At 42.3% G+C, this 20,753-nt stretch overlaps 2 protein-coding genes across 3 annotated transcripts; both read left to right on the top strand.

Moving 5' to 3' along the window:
- Positions 1 to 4,267: 4,267 nt before the first annotated feature.
- Positions 4,268 to 12,374, top strand: LOC120059467 (eukaryotic translation initiation factor 2 subunit 2-like). The gene is made up of 9 exons (XM_039008538.1): positions 4,268 to 4,375; positions 4,850 to 5,030; positions 5,278 to 5,378; positions 9,742 to 9,874; positions 10,090 to 10,190; positions 10,358 to 10,506; positions 10,682 to 10,738; positions 10,855 to 10,940; positions 11,104 to 12,374. The coding sequence occupies exons 1-9, from the start codon at positions 4,361 to 4,363 to the stop codon at positions 11,277 to 11,279; spliced, it is 999 nt and encodes a 332-aa protein (XP_038864466.1). The 5' UTR covers positions 4,268 to 4,360; the 3' UTR covers positions 11,280 to 12,374.
- Positions 12,375 to 12,580: 206 nt separating this feature from the next.
- LOC120058976 (mRNA export factor-like) lies at positions 12,581 to 17,112 on the top strand. Of its 2 annotated transcripts, XM_039007731.1 has the most exons (13): positions 12,581 to 12,708; positions 13,008 to 13,121; positions 13,243 to 13,347; positions 13,463 to 13,555; positions 13,641 to 13,727; positions 13,894 to 13,980; positions 14,378 to 14,449; positions 14,655 to 14,783; positions 15,008 to 15,114; positions 15,214 to 15,289; positions 15,408 to 15,602; positions 15,725 to 15,810; positions 15,987 to 17,112. In XM_039007731.1, coding segments are annotated over exons 2-13 (1,119 nt in total). In that variant the 5' UTR covers positions 12,581 to 12,708; positions 13,008 to 13,040; the 3' UTR covers positions 15,988 to 17,112. The 2 variants fall into 2 exon arrangements, with proteins under 2 accessions (XP_038863659.1, XP_038863660.1); XM_039007732.1 differs by lacking the exon at positions 15,987 to 17,112 and having other exon boundaries at positions 12,583 to 12,708; positions 14,655 to 14,762; positions 15,725 to 15,814.
- Positions 17,113 to 20,753: the final 3,641 nt, after the last annotated feature.

Raw genomic sequence — 20,753 nt, 5'->3', positions numbered from 1 at the left:
CGCTGTCAGACAAGGCTCCGCTGATAGCCAGGTGTAGCAGTGGTAAGGTGTTGGGACCGCTGTTAGGTCCTAACAGTTTGTGGGCACCGTTTGTCACTGTTATAGTGAAATTAATGTATTGTTTAGTGTTGTGTTGTGTAGTGACTTTGCTGGCATGCATCCCAGATTTTGGGGGGGGTTTGTCCCACCAAGATTTACATGCTAAAATTGCCACCGGAGAGGAGACAGAGTAGCAAGTGCACATGTTGTGATAACTTTTTGTCAGTTGTAGGTAGGCTATTTGTCATTATGGAGACAACTATTTTATTCTCCAAGCCTTTTTCCATAAAGCATATTAGCATGCTAGAAGTAGCCTATTAATTTATATGCCATTTCAGGCTACTATAGTCATTGCAAATCAATTTGTGCCACTTGTGTAGCCTACCTGGAGATGGCAAACTGATTTAATAAATCGTGTATCATTTCAGTTTATTGTTGTTATAGCCTTGTGTTATTATGAAATTATTAATGGCCGTGTTTAGTTAATTAAATTGGAAGTTAATTAACAAAGCTCTATCGTAATTGCCGATCATTTGTTAGTGTCACGATTGTGTGGAGAGACGGACCAAGGCGCGCATGCTCTGAGTTCCACATATTTTATTAAGTGAAACTTTGAACAAAAACAAATAAAGAAACAACAAACCGTGACAACAGAGGTGCAACATGCACTAATTCAAAACAAGATCCCACAAAACACAGTGGGGAAATGGCTGCCTAAATATGATCCCCAATCAGAGACAACGATAAACAGCTGCCTCTGATTGGGAACCATACCAGGCCAACATAAAAATAAAACAACCTAGATTACCCACCCTAGTCACACCCCGACCTAACCAACATAGAGAATAAAAGGCTCTCTATGGTTAAGGCGTGACAGTACCCCCCCCCCCAAAGGTGCGGACTCCGGTCGCAAAACATGACTATAGGGGAGGGTCCGGGTGGGCATCTAGCATCGGTGGCGGCTCCGGTGTGGGGCGAAGTACCCACTCCGCTCGCGGATCCGCCAGCATCGGTGGCGGCTCTGGTGTGGGACTTTGCCCCCGCCCAGACCACGGGTCCGGCCATGGAGCCAGTTAGAACGTGTTGCCTGGACTGGGCCTCGGCGCAGAAGAGGGCCCCGGCCATGGAGCTGGGTTGTACGCCGCACCTGGACTGGGCACCGGCGCCGAGGAAGGCTCCGGCCATGGAGCTGAGTTGGCCGCCATGCCTGGACTGGGCACTGGCGCAGAGGAAGGCTCTGGCCATGGAGCTGAGTTGGTCGCCGTGCCTGGACTGGGCACTGGCACAGAGGAAGGCTCCGGCCTTGGAGTTGGACTGGGCTGGACATCGGTGCAGAGGAAGGCTCCTGCCATGGAGCGGGACTGGACGCCGTGCCTGGACTGGGCACCAGCACAGAGGAAGGCTCCGGCCTTGGAGCTGGACTGGACACTGTGCCTGGACTGGGCACCGGCGCAGAGGGAGGCTCCTGCCCTGGAGCGGGACTGGACGCCGTGCCTGGACGCCGTGCCTGGACTGGGCACCGGCGCAGAGGGAGGCTCCTGCCCTGGAGCAGGACTGGACGCCTTGCCTGGAAGCTCCGGACCGTTGACCCTCGCTGGAGGCTCCGGAACGTTGACCGTCGCAGGAGGTTCCGGACTGTGGACCGTCGCAGGAGGTTCCGGACTGTGGACCGTCGCAGGAGGTTCCGGACTGTGGACCGTCGCAGGAAGCTCCGGACTGTGAACCGTCGCCGGACGCTCCGGACTGTGAACCGTCGCCGGAAGCTACGGACTGGGGACCGTCGCCGGAAGCTCTGGACTGGGGACCGTCGTCGGAAGCTCTGGACTGGTGACACGCACCTCAGGGCAAGTGCGAGGAGCAGGCACAGGACGTACCGGACTGGGAAGGCGCACTGGAGGCCTAGTGCGTGGAGCCGGTACAGGTGGCACCGGACTGGTGACACGCACTTCACGGCGAGTGCGGGGAGCTGGCACAGGACGTACTGGGCTGTGGAGGCGTACTGGAGACCTGGTGCATGGAGCCGGCACACATGGTACCGGACAGATAACACGCTCCTCAAGACGAGTGTGGAGAGCTGGCACAGGACGTACAGGGCTGGGGAGGCGTACTGGAGACCTGGTGCGTGGAGCCGGCACAGATTTTACCAGACTGATAGCACGCTCCTCAGGACGAGTACGGAGAGCTGACTCAGGTGGCATCAGACTGATAACACGCTCCTTAGAGTGAATGTCGTGCATAATACACCAACACAACAACTCTCTCATTTCTCTCTCCTCCAATTTCTCCATCAACTCACTGACGGTCTCTGACTCTCTCCGTTCACTCTCCTCCAGTTTTTCCATCTTCTCCCAGACTGGCTCTGGTTCACCCCCCTGCTCCGCCGACCACCCCGTGTTCCCCACCCCAAAAAATTGGGCTGTTTTTTGGGCTTTCTATGTGGCCGTGAACCCCGGCGTCGTCGCTGTCCTCCCTTCTCTCCTTGCGTCTGCCGCCAAGGAAGGCGATCCTGTCCTGCCAGGATTTCCTCCCAAGTCCAGGATCTCCTCCCAAATCCAGGATACCTTCTCCTCCTGGGCACGCTACTTGGTCCTGTTGTGGTGGGATCTTCTGTCACGATTGTGTGGCGAGACGGACCAAGGTGCAGCATGCTCTGAGTTCCACATATTTTATTAAGTGAAACTTTGAACAAATAAAAAAACAACAAACCGTGACAACAGAGGTGCAACATGCACTAACTCAAAAAAATGGCTGCCTAAATATGATCCCCAATCAGAGACAACGATAAACAGCTGCCTCTGATTGGGAACCATACCAGGCCAACATAAAAATAAAACAACCTAGATTACCCACCCTAGTCACACCCCGACCTAACCAACATAGAGAATAAAAGGCTCTCTATGGTCAGGGCGTGACAGTTAGAACACATTAGATTGATGGTAACAATCAGTCAGATTAGGCTACAGGTTAAAAAAATACACTGGCTGTTGTTGACTATTGTTGTAGAATATTAAGTTCATATAGCCAACACATTATTAATATTTAATTCAGTGATGGAAATTACGACCCCATCCTCAGTAGCCTAGTTCAGCAGGCTATTGGAAACACAAGCACTTCATGAAATCTCCTTGCTATTCATGTTGAATAAATAAGTCTGTCAATTTGAACTAATCAAGTTGCTAAATCGTTCAGTTTACATCTTGCCTACATCTTGCCTAGGCTACTGTAAGCTATCTGAAATTAGACGTAGGCCTATCAGGGGCTTTAGGCTCCATCTAGCTAAGCAAACCATGGCAAAGTCGAATTGCAATCATAAACCCAGCTTTTAGTCTGTAGCCTATGCCTATTGAAATGACAAGTCAATCTCTCGCAAATGGGCCATTATAACTGTTTGTAGTCTTAACATCTGGCACATAAAAAGTCACAATTGCCAGAAAATAGCCCAACATTCGTTTTTTTAAGTTCATCCAAGTGTTTCTTGCTCAGAGATTTCGAAATCCTCTGTCCAACTTTTATCACTCAAACTCTCCTGTCGGGTGTATCTATCAAAAGGGATTTCTTTACAATTATAAACTAGGTTGTTCAAGCCGTGGTATATCAGACGTTTGTGGTATATCAGACTGCATACCATGGGTATGACAAAACATTTATTGTTACTGTTCTAATGATGTTGGTAACCAGTTTATAATAGCAATAAGGTACCCCAAGGGTTTTTGGTATTTGCCAAAATACCACGGCTAATGGCTGTATCCCTTTGCCTCATGCTTAAGAACAGCCATTAGCTGTGGTATATTGGCTATATACCATACCCCCTTGTGCCATATTGCTTAATCATTATTAATCATAGCAGTCACACGAGTTAAATCGACATCAATTGATGGAAAATGATCTGGCGAGTTTAATAAGGGTGAATTATCTTTTATCTTAAGACATATTCAAATTCCTTTATAATCATAGATCTAATTATTATTTTGATGAAAACCGAATTTTGATTCTAGCGTTGTTACAAGTTATGTTGATATTCCTTCTTAATTGGCTCGATAACGTTATGGGAAAAGGTTTATTGTATAAATGTGGCAAATCAGCACTTGCTGTGTAAAAAAAATTGTTGGGCTAGTATTCAGGCGTTTTGAGTGGGTTATTTGTATGATCATTCAGCTAGAAATCTAAACTGAACCTGGCAACCCTGAATATCGACCTCATTACGTTAGTCCACGATTGCGCATTGGTAATCTACCGCTGATGCAAGAAGTGTCGGCAGGTTGAATTGAGACTGATCGGGGGATAAAAAAACTTCCTAGATCGTTCTTGTTCTTTCGCAAACATGTCAGGAGACGAAGTAAGCTATCACTTTTTTATCATGGTGTATATACTATTATCAGTATTGGTCGGGTAGAAGAAGATAAGCCAGTAACGTTAACGTTAGTGGCGATCGTTGTTGAATGACTTTGGCCTCAGCCTACAGTACAAGCCTTTCCCACCAGTATATCAGACAGCAGACCACTCACACATGTTGAACGCTTGGCTAGTGGGATAACTAACTAATAAAAAAAATGAATCACATACTAAATTTAGTGACCAAATGTCAGCTATGCTAGGTAGCTAGCTGCAAGTATATTCCTGTAGTTATTAAAGCTAATCATTATTTAGAATTGGGAAACTTATGTTAGCTGTGTGTGTATGTCAATGTTTGTACACATTGTACCAGAACTAGTCTTAAACTGGAAATATAATGTAATGTATCAACATACAGCTATTTTTCTTCAATCACACTGGGTCTAAGCTAATCATCATGGTCTAATTCTCCCATCAGATGATATTCGACCCCAACATGACCAAGAAGAAGAAGAAGAAAAAGAAGCCTTTCATGCTGGAAGAAGAAAGTGGAGACGGAGTGGCAGAGGACACACAGCAGGTAGAGGCCAAGGAGGTGGAACCTGACGGTGGGGAGGACAGAGAGTTCGACCTGGACGAGGACGAGGGAAGGAAGAAAGGTAGGAAGGCTCACACCAGACAAAGATCTCCAAGGTCTTTCCTCAAATTCTTTGGTCCTCTCCTTCCATCCTTCACTCACTTCCTACTCAAAATGTCAGATGGAAGTGAGGAGAGGAAACAAGGAACAGAGGAAATGTAATGTCCCGGTAGTGAATTCCTGCTCTTCTAGACCACTAATCTGTCATGACTGGAACGGAAGAGTAACGCACTAAGACCAATATCAGAAGTGTTTGTTCAAATCTTTAGAGCAATCCGACGATCTTGATGACCTGAACTTTTTCAACCAGAAGAAAAAGAAGAAGAAGCCCAAGAAAGTGTTTGATAATGACATTGAGGAGGGGATAAAGGTATGATATATACTGTGCATTCGGAAAGTATTCAGACCCCATTCTTTTTTCCACATTTTGTTTACGTTACAGCCTTACTATAAAATTGATTAAATATTTTTTTCCCCTCATCAATCTACAAACAATACCCCATAATGACAAAGCGAAAACAGGTTTTAAGAAATGTTTGAATATGTATAAAATAAAATAGAAATACCTTATTTACATAAGTATTCAGACCCTTTGGTATGAGACTCGATATTGAGCTTAGGTGCATCCTGTTTCCATTGATCAACCTTGAGATGTTTCAATAACTTGGAGTCCACCTGGGGTAAATTCAATTGATTGGACATGATTTGGAAAGGCACACACCTGTCTATATAAGGTCCCACAGTTGACAGGGCATGTCAGAGCGAAAACCAAGCCATGAGGTCAAAGGAATTGTCTGGAAAGCTCCGAGACAGGATTGTGTCGAGGCACAGATCAGGGGTAGGGTACCAAAACATTTCTGCAGCATTGAAGGTCCCCAAGAACACAGTGGCCTCCATAATTCTTAAATGGAAGAAGTTTGGAACCATCAAGACTCTTCCTAGAGTTGGCCGCCCAACTAAACTTGGGCAATCGTGGGAGAATGGCCTTGGTCAGGGAGGTGACTAAGAACCCGATGGTCACTCTGACGGAGCTCCAGAGTTCCTCTGTGGAGATGGGAAAACATTCCAGAAGAACAACCATCTCTGCAGCACTCCACCAATCAGGCCTTTATGGTAGTGGCCAGACGGAAGCCACTCCTCACAGCCCGCTTGGGAGTTTGCCAAAAGGACCTAAAGGACTCAGACCATGAGAAACAAGATTTTCTGGTCTGATGAAACCAAGATGGAACTTTTTGGCCTGAATGCCAAGCGTCACGTCTGGAGGAAACCTGGCACCATCCCTACGGTGAAGAATGGAGGTGGCAGTATCATGCTGTGGGAATGTTTTTCTGCGGCAGGGACTGGGAGACTAGTCAGGATTGAGGGAAAGATGAACAGAGCAAAGTACTGAGAGATCCTTGATGAAAACCTGCTCCAGAGCGCACAGGACCTCAGACTGAGGCGAAGGTTCACCTTCCAACAAGAAAACGACCCTAAGCACACAGCCAAGACAACACAGTAGCGGCTTTAGGACAAGTCTCTAAATGTCCTTGAGTGGCACAGCCAGAGCCCGGACTTGAACCCAACGAACATCTCTGGAGAGACCTGAAAATAGCTGTGCAGCGACGCTCCCCATCCAACCTGACAAAGCTTGAGAGGATCTGCAGAGAAGAATGGGAGATACTCCCCAAATACAGGTGTGCCAAGCTTGTAGCGTCATATGAGCCTGTAATCGCTGCCAAAGGTGCTTCAACAAACTACTGAGTAAAGGGTCTGAATACTTATGTAAATGTGATATTATTTGTAATTTTTTTATACATTCCCCCCAAAAAATTAAAAAATATATATTTTTCATTATGGGGTATTGTGTGTAGATTGATGAGGGGAAAAAAACAATTTAATCAATTTTAGAATAAGACTGTAACGTAACAAAATGTGGAAAAAGTCAAGGGGTCTAAATACTTTCCGAATGCACTGTAATTTACGCTGTGTGTGTACCTGGAGTGGAGCCATGTCTATGGGAGCCATATTGACGTGATATTGAAGTTAACTGCCTTGTGTTTATTTCCAAGGCTTTGTTGCGCCACATTTATTTCTGAATCTCTACTTTGAGCTGAGTCTTGTCTAAGGTTGCACATTTTGGGGAATATTCAGAGGTGGAAACTTTCCGTGGGAATATATGTGAATTAACGGGAATATATAGGAATTAAGGGAAATATATGCAAATTAATATTAATACCATTTAAATGTAGATGTTTTTTGCATTGGATATATTTACCATATCATATGGAGACAGAAACCTAAACATTTTAACTTATTATAAGTATAAATAATTGCAAACGATTAAATCCTTCCAATAGAAATAAAAAAAACTATTTAGTTACTAATTTAACTTTAATTAAATGAGTTGACTCTTCACATGGGATGATTTCACTGAACAACAAAAGAAAGGGAATATTGAATAATCCCCAATGATCCATCGCATCGCCCAAAAACGTTTTAAACAAACATCTGTAAAATGATAGTCTAGAAACTAAAGATTTGGTTGTCTTCCTCTCAGGCTTCCATGTCTTCTTCCTGGACCTCCTCAATGTCCACCTCTTGAACATCAGACTCTGAGGCCTCATCTTCACTGTCACTTTCCAACCTTGTTGAGGATGGCTCGTTGTCAGGCTCAAAAAGCATCAAATTTGCCCGGGTGGCCACCAATTTTTCAACCCTTGTTTTGGTCAGCCTGTTAAGTGCTTTGGTGTGTGTGTTCCCAAACAAGGACCAGTTGCGCTCTGAGGCGGCTGATGTTGGTGGGATTTGAAGGATGATGAAGGCAACAGGGGAAAGAGCCTCAGATCCACAAAGTCCCTTCCACCAGGTGGCTGATGAGATACAGTGGCTTGCGAAAGTATTCATCCCCCCTTGGCATTTTTCCTATTTTGTTGCCTTACAACCTGGAATTAAAATATATTTTTTGGGGGGGTTTGTATCATTTGATTTACACAACATGCCTACCACTTTGAAGATGCTAAATATTTTTTATTGTGAAACAAACAAGAAATAAGACAAAAAAACGGAAAACTTGAGCATGCATAACTATTCACCCCCCCAAAGGCAATACTTTGTAGAGCCACCTTTTGCAGAAATTACAGCTGCAAGTCTCTTGGGGTATGTTTCTATAAACTTGGCACATCTAGCCACTGGGATTTTTGCCCATTCTTCAAGGCAAAACTGCTCCAGCTCCTTCAAGTTGGATGGGTTCCGCTGGTGTACAGCAATATTTAAGTCATACCACAGATTCTCAATTGGATTGAGGTCTGGGCTTTCACTAGGCCATTCCAAGACATTTAAATGTTTCCCCTTAAACCACTCAAGTGTTGCTTTAGCAGTCATTGTCCTACTGGAAGGTGAACCTCCATCCCAGTATCAAATCTCTGGAAGACTGAAACAGGTTTCCCTCAAGAATTTCCCTGTATTTAGCGCCATCCATCATTCCTTCAATTCTGACCAGTTTCCCAGTTCCTGCCAATGAAAAACATCCCCACAGCATGATGCTGCCACCACCATGCTTCACTGTGGGGATGTTGTTCTCGGGGTGATGTGAGGTGTTGGGTTTGCGCCAGACATAGCATTTTCCTTGATGGCAAAAAAGCAAAATTTTGGTCTCATCTGACTAGAGTACCTTCTTCCATATGTTTGGGGAGTCTCCCACATGCCTTTTGGCGAACACCAAGCGTGTTTGCTTATTTTTTTCTTTAAGCAATAGCTTTTTTTCTGGCCACTCTTCCGTAAAGCCCAGCTCTGTGGAGTTTATAGCTTAGAATGGTCCTATGGACATATACTCTAATCTCCGCAGTGGAGCTTTGCAACTCCTTCAGGGTTATCTTTGGTCTCTTTGTTGCCTCTCTGATTTATGCCCTCCTTGCCTGGTCCGTGAGTTTTGGTGGGCGGCCCTCTCTTGGCAGGTTTGTTGTGGTGCCATATTCATTCCATTTTTTAATAATGCATTTTTTTTATTTTATTACAATTCCATTTACAGATAAATAGTTAAGCAGTAAGATTTAAAAAAAACTCCTTTGTAAGATAAATGTTTTAAAATGAAACATGTATGGAAACAGGTGAATTAACACTCCTCAGTTAGCAGGCTCAAGCAAGCTAAAACCCACATGGTAGAAAAAACTAACTAGCAGAAATTGTTAACAAGTTAGAAATGATTTAAACACACTTTGCTGTAGGCTACTATTTACTAGTTAACAAAAAAGAATGTATGTCATATAAAATATATCCACCCCACCCAGTATTGTAATCAAAACTTACCAGAAAGCATGTAGTCCTTGGCTCAGATAGTGTAGTAGTGTGGGCTCAATAGCATCTCATTAGTGTGCAAGATCTTGAGAATCAGTTGTACATGTGAGGGCTCAATAGCATCTCATTAGTGTGCAAGATCTTGAGAATCAGCTATACATGTGATAGAAGAATGCACTGTGCATGCAGAGGGTTGCAATTTCATTGAATTGGGGATAGTTTAACCAAAATATGCCACAAGACCTAGAATTGCCTTATGTGTATCCCACAAAAAAGGTTCACTGTTATCAGCTAACTTTTTTGATGAATTTAAGCTAAATTCCCGGGCTTAACTTCCCATGGCAAATGTCCGGGAAAATTCTGGAAATTTACCTGAAAGTTTCCGACCCTTTGCAACCCTAGTCTTGTCACATCTAATTAAGTTTTGCTGACAGGTTCTCCCAATCTATTAAAAACAGGAGCTGAAAATTGAAGGAGAGCAGAGCGAGGCAGCGGAAGAGGACGACCTGGATCTTCAGTTGCCTGCAAAGAAAAAAAAGTCCAAGAAGGTTGACTTCCAGGAGGAAGGAGAGATACTTGAGAAGGACGATAGTATGGGATGGCATTTGACCTTGTAGTAATTATTCACTTAAGTGACTGACATTGTCTTGAGCGTTGTTGAGATTCTTGGGTAATGAAATGCGCTATACAAATTAAATCTATTATTAATATTATTATTATTGAATGCTGATATCTGTCTTATACTTTCCTTTCAATGAGTGTAATTGTATCCGTTAAAACATGATCATGTGGTGTTTTTGCTTGAGCTCCCGAGGACGATGAGGGGAAAAACAATGATGGCATCTCATTCAGCTCCCAGTCTGGTACGGCGTGGTTAGGGACAGACAGAGACTACACATATGACGAGGTAGGCCTACTTACTTCAATTCAGTTCAGATTATTTTAAATAATATTGCAAAGGGCATTTGGTTATATTGATTCAAGGCATGCGCCAGCCTCAGGCTCTTGGTGCCTTCAATTCTAGTTGCGCCAGTTTGAGAGAGTCTGATGATCATATTGTGATGTCCTCCTCAGCTGCTGAGCCGTGTCTTCAACATCATGCGGGAGAAGAACCCTGACATGGTGGCCGGAGAGAAGAGAAAGTTTGTTATGAAGCCTCCTCAGGTGGTCCGAGTGGGCACCAAGAAGACCTCGTTTGTCAACTTCACTGATATCTGTAAACTGTGAGTCAAACATGTCTACTTCATACATTCTACAGACTTTAGGGACTTGAGTTTCTACATCCTACAGGAGAGCTACAGTATATGATGATTGAAGTGTGGTAGTGTTTCTTAGTTACGGTAGTGTTGCTTAGTAGTACATTTGACTGTGCATTTAACTGTCATTTATTCTCTGTAGGTTGCATCGTCAGCCAAAACATCTTCTAGCATTTTTGTTGGCTGAGCTGGGGACAAGGTAAAGTGACCTAGTATTATTGTTATTGCAGATTTTGCAGTAGAATTCTTAATATCCAGACATCTGTTATTAAGTCCTGTTTTTATGAATGACTATTACATTTATTTTCTTTGCAGTGGCTCCATAGATGGAAATAATCAGCTTGTGATCAAAGGAAGATTTCAACAGAAACAGATTGAAAATGTCTTGAGAAGATATATTAGTAAGTAGGAATATACAGGAATCCATATTACATTGGTATTTTGGTGACCTAGAGCAAAATGTGTAAAGAATAGTTGTAGAGGCATATAATTTAGTTATCCTTCACTTGTAGCTACTATAGACATATTTGCGTGCCTCATCTTGGCTTTGTGTTTGACTTGCAGAAGAATATGTGACGTGTCACACGTGTCGCTCCCCTGACACCATCCTACAAAAGGACACCCGTCTCTACTTCCTCCAGTGTGAGACCTGCCACTCACGCTGCTCCGTGGCCAGCATCAAGACTGGCTTCCAGGCTGTCACGGGCAAGAGGGCACAGCTTCGTGCCAAAGCCAACTAAGGCCAACCCAACCCTGGCTTCTCCCTCTCTGACCCGCCGGAGCTTTGGATGCCCTTGATAACTGGACTTTTGTTTGGAGTCTGAGAGGGTTTGTTGTTGTCGCTGCATTATATGCCCAGGGTGTGAGAGAAAAAAGCTACAAGCTCTGAGGCGCGAAGGTCTTGCAGGTCATAAGGAGCAGTGCGCAGATGCATAGGTTTTGCAGGCAAACCCCCAGTTTTCTGTTTTCTCAGCTGTGGCAGATTCTTTCAGAGCTTCTCTATTCCCTCCAAATGAGTCTTCTTCCCACATTTCTTCAATCGTATTTAGCCCACATATCGGATCATAAAGACAAAGCTGTTATGACAAAGTAATTGATATTGGCTTTCCTTTGGTTGAAGCATAGTGGTGTGTAAACAAACATTTTAAAGATGCATTCCAAGAGCTAGGTTTCAGTATCATGTATGTACCCTTTTGCACTGCTGAGCCATACTGTACGGGCCTGGTTACGCATCCACCATAGCTGCATGAACTGTGCTTGCTTCAAGCCAGTAGAGTTTCAGCAGGATATTGTGAAAGGGTTATGGAGAGTCCGTTTTTCAGCTTGTATACCCTCCTCTACTACTTTTACAGGCTTATCTGAGATCTGAATGCTATCATAGCAGACTGTCAGTGGGTGGAAATAGCTGGGTGTCCTCTAGTAAGAGTACATGAATTACTTTCAAACTGAGACTACAGAATATGTGGGACAAACCACAATGACATCTATTTATTGTGTGTGTGTGTGTGTGTGTGTGTGTGTGTGTGTGTGTGTGTGTGTGTGTGTGTGTGTGTGTGTGTGTGTGTGTGTGTGTGTGCTTTTATGGCAATTACAAGATTTTAACTTTGACTTCCGTTCCTCTACACTTAGGAAACACATTCTTCTGCGTGGTCACCTGGTATTAAGAAGGTTGTTGATTTCAAATAGCAAACAAGAATCTTACAAGGTATTCACATGGTATCAAAGATACTCCGGATTTGTTCAGAAAGCATATACAAAGTCTCTTTCAAATTGTTTTAAACCTGATTTTTACGAAAATAAAATATTTAACATTCTCCCATCACTTTTATTTAAGACAGTTTGTTGTCGGTTGCCTTATTGATTTATTGACACCCAGAGAAATGTTTATACTGCAACTTATCATTGAAAGGGAGCAAAACTTGTTTTTATATGAAAACGGGTGGAATTAGAACAAATTCATTCTAGGTAATCATAGGATTTAGATCAAAATACGTTTTACATGTAAACATTTTTTCATAGTGAGATGTGATTATCTGAACAGCGCGACTGCAATGAAGACTACCTGGAACGCAACCTAAATTGCCGACGCATGTGCAGTGAATGCACTTCCTATTCTGCTCACCGCGCTGCGTTTTCTTTAACCAAGCTTCTTTTCAACGTAAAAAAAAGGTGAACAAACTCGATATGTACACATTTGAAACTACTGCATTTCCCTGCGATAAAAGTAAGCTGTTTAGTATCACAGTGGCGCTTGATATGAGGCTTGGGTGCAGATCTATTGCTAGCTAAGTGAACAACATGATGGTTTGTGAGCAACCTCCATTCATTTAGCTAGCCACTGAAGTCCAATAGCTAACTGTCCTCTTTCATTATTATAATTTATGCATACTATCACTAATGCATGTAAAGGTTAATCGAATAACTTCACATTATTGTAATGCTGTTTATTGTGTACCATTTCATATTAGTAACCGCGTGTTGGCTCAAGACAATCCGACGTCATGAGCTTGTTTGGGGCCAGCACTGGGTTTGGCGCAGGGGGATTCGGAGCGGCAACCACGGACACACACAACCCAATGAAGGTAACTAGCTAAAAAAAATAGCATTCCCTTTCAGTAACCTGCTTAACGATACATCTATTTGACTATTAGAAATTGTTCTGAGAGGTATAATTCAATTTGAATGATGTGTGATCTCATATAGGATGTGGAAGTAACATCACCCCCAGATGACAGCATCAGTTGCTTGGCGTTTAGTCCCCCTGCCATGCCAGGGAACTTCTTGATAGGGGGGTCCTGGGCCAATGACGTGAGTCAAGTCATTAAATTCCCCTTGAAGTGTTCACTTCAGACTTATGCCTTTTTGTTATGAGTCTAAAACCATTCACTTCGTAACACATGACTGTTTTCTTAAATGTTTCCAGGTGAGGTGTTGGGAGGTACAGGACAATGGGCAGACAGTCCCCAAAGCCCAGCAGATGCACACAGGTCCAGTCCTTGATGTCTGCTGGAGCGAAGTAGGCCCTATCACATCACATATCTTTACGAACCATATGAGGTCCTTGAATGAAACTTTACTTATTCGTTCCCATGCTCTCTCAGGATGGAAGCAAGGTTTTCACTGCATCTTGTGATAAGACTGCCAAAATGTGGGATCTCAACAGCAACCAGGCAATACAGATCGCACAGGTAAATATTTCAGGCTATGAACACTGTTTTAAGTGTTATTTTTGAATTGGTTGTTTCATCACCTCTTTGTGCAACTGAGGGGAATTGCTTCCCCTGACTACATTATGAGAAGTTATGTTGAACCTAGATCAGATTAGAAGTGGTATTGATTTGTGTTTCCTCTTAGCATGATGCTCCTATCAGAACAGTCCACTGGATCAAAGCCCCCAACTACAACTGCATCATGACAGGTAGCTGGGACAAAACTCTGAAGGTAAGAAAATGTATTGTGATTTGAAACAATTCTTGTTCCAAAATGACTATCTATTTTATATCATAGTTATTATGTAGTGATACAGGGCATAAAATGAACAGTCCTTTATCCCAGTGGCAGTAAGGCTCCTGAATGACGGTAAGGCCTACAGTTGACATTGATGTTGACGTTGTACTGATGTGTATATTGTGTACAGTTGAATCATTATGAAACATGAATTGCACTTTTTCTATTCTCATTGTACTTATTGTCTGTATTTATGTCCATTGTATGCTTGATGATATGTTTTAAAGTACACAGTGCCACAAACAAAATGTCCCTGTGGGGATAATAATGTAATTATCTTACTCACTATAATGGTTAATTTGCTCACCTGTGTTTTAATTTGCTCTTGTAGTTCTGGGACACCCGTTCGCCCAACCCAATGATGTCCCTGCAGCTGCCGGAGAGGTGCTACTGTGCAGATGTGGTGAGGACCTAGTGCTAAAGCTCCAGTGATTTAATATTCTTTAAGTGGTTTTCCGTAATAACTGAATAGCGAGGACCGACTAGTGATTTTGAATTGTGTTCAGCAGTTAAATGTTCAAAACATTTTAGATAAAAGTCTGCTGTGTCCTGGTTTTATACACCATGTGTTGTCTGCTGATTGGTGAGCTGGCTGCTGTTGTTTTCAGGTGTATCCCATGGCAGTGGTAGCATCGGCAGAGCGAGGCTTGATTGTATATCAGCTTGAGAACCAGCCGTCCGAGTTCAGGAGGATAGACTCACCACTCAAACACCAGGTGACTGGTTTCACATACCAGGTGACTTACAGGTCTCCCTAAAATAAGTCTTCCTGGATAAATCAAGGTTAAATAAAAAAAGACCAATACATTTACAGGACTGTCTACTACACACTTTTTCTGCCTCGCACATATTACACTCACCTTTTCACAGTGTGCAGTTTCCATTAATTATCAGTTATTATTGAGTAGTTAATGCCTGTGATGTACACCCTAACACCACCTCTTCTGTCTCCCTGTATCAGCACCGCTGCATAGCCATCTTTAAGGACAAACAGAACAAGCCTGCTGGATTTGCTCTTGGGAGCATTGAAGGGCGGGTCGCCATTCACTACATCAACCCTCCTAACCCGTGAGTGCCACAAAACGTGCTTTTCCTTACAAACTGTGAGAAAGACCTTAGCTATCACCCAGGGCACCGTACTCGCCACACTGTGTTTTTGTGTTGTAGAGCCAAGGATAACTTCACCTTCAAGTGCCACAGGTCGAATGGAACCAACACAACCACACCACAAGATATCTATGCTGTGAGTGCAGCTTGTGCTCTCCACCCCGCTTTCATATTAGTTTGGCTACAGTCAGTAGGAAGCGAAAGATGTTGGGGTGTTTTTTAATGCAAAAAGCTTGCTGTTTCTGATCAAACAGGTGAATGCCATCTCCTTCCACCCTGTCCACGGTACACTGTCAACTGTTGGGTCTGACGGTCGCTTCAGCTTCTGGGATAAAGACGCCCGTACCAAGCTGAAGACCTCGGAGCAGCTGGACCAGCCAATCACAGCTTGCTCGTTCAACAACAACGGCAACATCTTTGCCTACGCCTCTAGCTATGACTGGTCAAAGGTAACATTTCGTCTCGTACCTCATGTTATGATTGGTTGATTTTAAGACTCATTCTATTCCTTCAAAATGGCCAGGCATTATTTTGAATAAGTTCAATTGATACATTTTGTGTTAAACCTCAGGGGCACGAGTACTACAACCCTCAGAAAAAGAACTACATCTTTCTGCGTAATGCTACTGAGGAGCTGAAACCTCGGAATAAGAAATGGTGAGTCAGACTGCCTGTGATTTTCAACACATCAATCGCCTTTGGGCACCTCTATGGTGACCTTTACAAGACATTCTATGCTTAAGAAATCTAGAACCACATGTGTATTGGCGGACAAGGAAAGACTTGAAAGCAACAGACTTAATGACTTTTTGTACATTTCCTCATGTCTCTAGATCTGTCCTGTCTATCCTGTTGTTTGCAAAATGGAGGTTTGTCAAACGCACACGTCATGCCTGCATGACTCTGTTCCTATCCTGTGCCAACACCAGTGGTGGAGCTGCTGCTTGCAAAAAGACCAATCACTGGAGGTCTTTCATCTACTTGGCATTGGCCTGGCTCTCTGTCCCAGCCACATGCATCCAAATAGGGGTTGGAGAGTGAGGAGATGATATTGTTTTGTAATATCTGATATTTTATTTTCTATTGTCAGTAGCTAGGTTTCCATCGAATTGGTGACAGATTTTTCATGTGAATATTCTTAAATCTGCTCAAACAAAATCTGAAAACAATATGTGCATTTTTCCACCAGAGATGTTTCCATCCAATTGATTGGTTGTGGGTAGAAAGAAGACTGTGCTTGATGACATAGTGCACATACAAATAACTTTTGTCGTTAAATTCCCATGTACTAAATAAAAATTTCAAATGAAATGGGTTTCCATCAAATTTTCAACTCTTTATGGTTTTGTCACAAAAATGTTTGTTATATAGCGAATGTGGCCCTAGGCACGTGCGCTCCAGCTAACAGCTCACAGATACAGTGTTGGTTTAGCCTACTACATAATAAGATTATTATGGTCAAAAGAGCAAGATTATTTGTATTTATCAAACGGCAGCCAAGCATAGATCATGTCACCTCATAAGACCCTCAACATTTATTGGAAAGTAGCATCAAAGCTCATCACTGTGCACAGCCCCGCCCTGTGAAGTTTATCATAACTTATTTCATCGCATGACTCCAAGTTTACTTAGATATGATGGTTATTATATCAAAATTTGCGCATAAAGCATTTCCACCGCCATTACTCGCATAATTACGTTTACAAACAAAATATGCCACGTCTAGCATATTGTTTTGTCGACATTTTAAAAGTTTACCGACAAAGTTGCTGTTTCCATCAGGCCTGTCATTAAATGTTTTATCCAACGTACTTTACTCACATATCAAGGTTGGATGGAAACCTGGTAACTGATGCCATGATTGCATGGTAATGTTTTTTTCTGCTCTGTTACGTTGTTGTACAATTTAATGACATTGAAGAATTAAATAAATTAGTAAATAAAGACAAGTTAAACTGTTCTGTCCGACTGGTTTTTGCAACACATTTTTTCATGCTCATCTATTTTACACTTGCACATACCCAGTGCAATGGGGCACAATGTTTAGAACACTAAGCAGGAATGCATAGAACCGGGGTTGGGTAAGTTACTTTTTAAATGTAATCTGTTGCCGTTACTACTTACCTGTCCAAAATTGTAATCAGTAACGTAACTTGTGGATTACCCAAATTTAGTAACAATCTGGTTACTTTTAGATTACTTTCCCCTTAAGAGGTATTAGAAGAAGACAAAAATGTATGTTACCAATTGAACGACATCTATTGCAGGATAAATCATAGAACCGAGGTTGGGTAAGTTACTTTTTAAATGTAATCTGTTGCCGTTACTACTTACCTGTCCAAAATTGTAATCAGTAACGTAACTTGTGGATTACCCAAATTTAGTAACAATCTGGTTACTTTTAGATTACTTTCCCCTTAAGAGGTATTAGAAGAAGACAAAAATGTATGTTACCAATTGAATGACATCTATTGCAGGATAAATCAATGTTAAAGTTTACATAGCTATATGGATGTTACATTTTACTTTATGGGTTGGTTATGTAGGCTTCTAACCAATCACCTTCTACTACATACAATAATACGATTAAGTTATAAATTATATCTTTACATTAAAAACCAGTCTATCAGAATTCCAGTCATTCCAATAAATGTTACCCCCCTTGATCTTCAAGAATAGGACTTGGAAATATGGAAGTATAGATTAGACAAATTGTTTTACCTGAGCATAACCCAAAAACAAAGGACTTATTAGCCAGCCCTACTCTGTTGTCTAGGATTTTGTAGTCATGGAGGACTGATTGGGCTCATTGATTTGAGTTGAAAAATAAATGCTGCGCTCTTGGATTGGCATGCTTTGAGCAGTAATGAAAATTGCTATTTACTAGTAAAAAATGAATGCAATATGCTGCATTTGCTATAGGCCTATTGTTTAACTTTTTGTTGGTGACACTTTGATATCTTGATAATATGCAGCTGTTTAAAGGGCAAATCCACAGATGAAACAGTAACAAAACGGTCGCCCCGCCTCTGTTTTGGTAAAAAGCTGAGGGATGGGCCTGGAGAAATGCAACCACTTTCAGATTAATAGACAGAGCTGTGGATGCCAGGACTGACCATCCATGATATAAAAATTATTGATTTAAACATGTTATGAGGCTATACAGTGTCGTTTACATTTACAATGTTTACAAACATTGGACAAAAACAAGCTTATATTTTGAGTTCTTATGGAGTGTGACAGTTGTACTAAGCTCATAAGGCATTTATAAGTTATATTATTTAGGAAACAATGGATACAGTGGCAAGAAAAAGTATGGGAACTTTGGAATTACCTGAATTTCTGCATAAATTTTGATAATAAAATTTGATCTGATCTTGATCTAAGTCACAACAATGGACAAACGCAGTGTGCTTGAACTAATAACACACACATTATTGTATCTTTCTTGTCTATATTGAATACATCATTTAAACACAGTGTAAGTTGAAAAAGTATGTGAACCCCTAGGCTGACTTCTCCAAAAGCTAATTGGAGTCAGGAGTCAGCTAACCTGGAGTCCAATCAATGAGATTGGAGATGTTGGTTAGAGATGCCCTGCCCTATAGAAAACACTCACAAATTTTGAGTTTGCTATTCACAAGAAGCATTGCCTGATGTGAACCATGCCTCGAACAAAAGAGATCTCAGAAGACCTAAGATTAAGAATTGTTGACTTGCATAAAGTGTTATGCTGGTGAATGAGGACCCAAAAGCGACGTAATAGAAACAGAGTCTTTATTCCAGTATTAAACAAACAATGATTCTCCTGGATATTATCAAAGGTAAATCCAAAACAGGAAACTGAAATCCTCTCGTCAGTAGAGAGGAACGACTGGAGACGCGACCACAGACTGCAGGTCGCTTCAGGAAGGCACAGGCCGTAGCTGACATAGACACCTGCTCACACGCAGCATCTGAAGAAGGCAAAAACACGACAGGGCGGAACAAGGACACAGAACAGCAAACATCAAACAAGAATCCGACAAGGACAGAAGCGGAAAACAGAGGAAGAAATAGGGACTCTAATCAGAGGGCAAAATAGGGGACAGGTGTGAAAGAGTAAATGAGGTCGTTAGGAGAATGAGAAACAGCTGGGAGCAGGAACGGAACGATAGAGAGAGAGCGAGAGAGGGAGAGAGGGAGGGGGAGAGAGAGGGATAGAAAGAGGGAAAGAACCTAATAAGACCAGCAGAGGGAAGCACAGGGACAAGACATGATGATCAAAGACAAAACATGACATAAAGGTGGAAACTATCTCTAAAAGCCTTGATGTTCATCAGTCCACGGTAAGACAAATTGTCTATTAATGGAGAAAGTCCAGCAATGTTGCTACTCTCCCTATGAGTGGCCGTCCTGAAAAGATGACTGCAAGAGCACAGCGCAGAATGCTCAATTAGGTTAAGAAGAATCCTAGAAAGAATGCTAACATCTGTTAACAAGTCTACGATACGTAAAACACTAAACAAGAATGGTGTTCATGGGAGGACACCACGGAAGAACCCATTGCTGTCCAAAAAACCCATTGCTGCACGTCTGAAGTTCGCAAAAGAGTACCTGGATGTTCCACAGCGCTACTGGCAAAAATATGGACAGATGAAACTACAGTTGAGTTGTTTGGAAGGAACACACAACACTATGTGTGGAGAAAAAAAAAGGCACAGCACACCAATATTAAAACCTCATCCCAACTGTAAATTATGGTGGAGGGAGAGTCCTGGTTTGGGACTGATTTGCTGCCTCAGGGCCTGGACAGCTTGCTATCATAAACTTGGGAATTCATTTTTCTGTTGATCATGACATTTTGCAGGAGAATGTAAGGCTGTCTGTGTATTGAAGCTCAACAGAAGTTGAGTGATGCAACAGGACAACGACCCAAAACACCAATGTAAATCAACAACAGAATGGCTTCAACAGAAGAAAATACGCCTTCTGGAGTGGCCCAGTTAGAGTCCTGACCTCAAAGCCGAATGAGATGCTGTGGCATGACCTCAAGAGCGGTTCACACCAGACATCCCAAGAATATTGCTGAACTGAAACAGTTTTGTAAAGATGAATGGTCCAAAATACCTCCTGACCGTTGTGCAGGTCTGATCCACAACTACAGAAAACCTTGGTTGAGTTTATTGCTGTCAAAGGAGGGTCAATCAATTATTAAATCCAAGGGTTCACATACATTTTCCAACCTACACTGTGAATGTTTACACGTGTGTTCAATAAAGACAAACTATAATTGTTTGGGTGTTATTAGTATAAGCAGACTATGTTTGTCTATTGTTGTGACTTAGATGAAGATCAGATCAAGTTTTTATGACCAATTTATGCAGAAATCCAAGTAATTCTAAAGGGTTCACATTTTTCTTGCCACTGTCTATATGTAATTAATTTATAAGTCCAAAAATGCACATCAATGCGCTTTGTATATATCAATAATACGTGATATCCGTAGACTACACCACTGCTGTCGTCCTGACCTCCAAGCGTTTATTCAAGTTGGATAATCTTTGGATGCCGACAGCAGTCGCACCATCGGAAGACATAGCTTGGACTGTAGCCAAACC

This window comes from Salvelinus namaycush, chromosome 14 (assembly GCF_016432855.1).
Source record: "Salvelinus namaycush isolate Seneca chromosome 14, SaNama_1.0, whole genome shotgun sequence".
Taxonomy (NCBI): Eukaryota; Metazoa; Chordata; class Actinopteri; order Salmoniformes; family Salmonidae; genus Salvelinus; species Salvelinus namaycush.
Note: the sequence above shows the minus strand (reverse complement) of the source record. Positions and strands in the feature narration are given on the sequence as shown.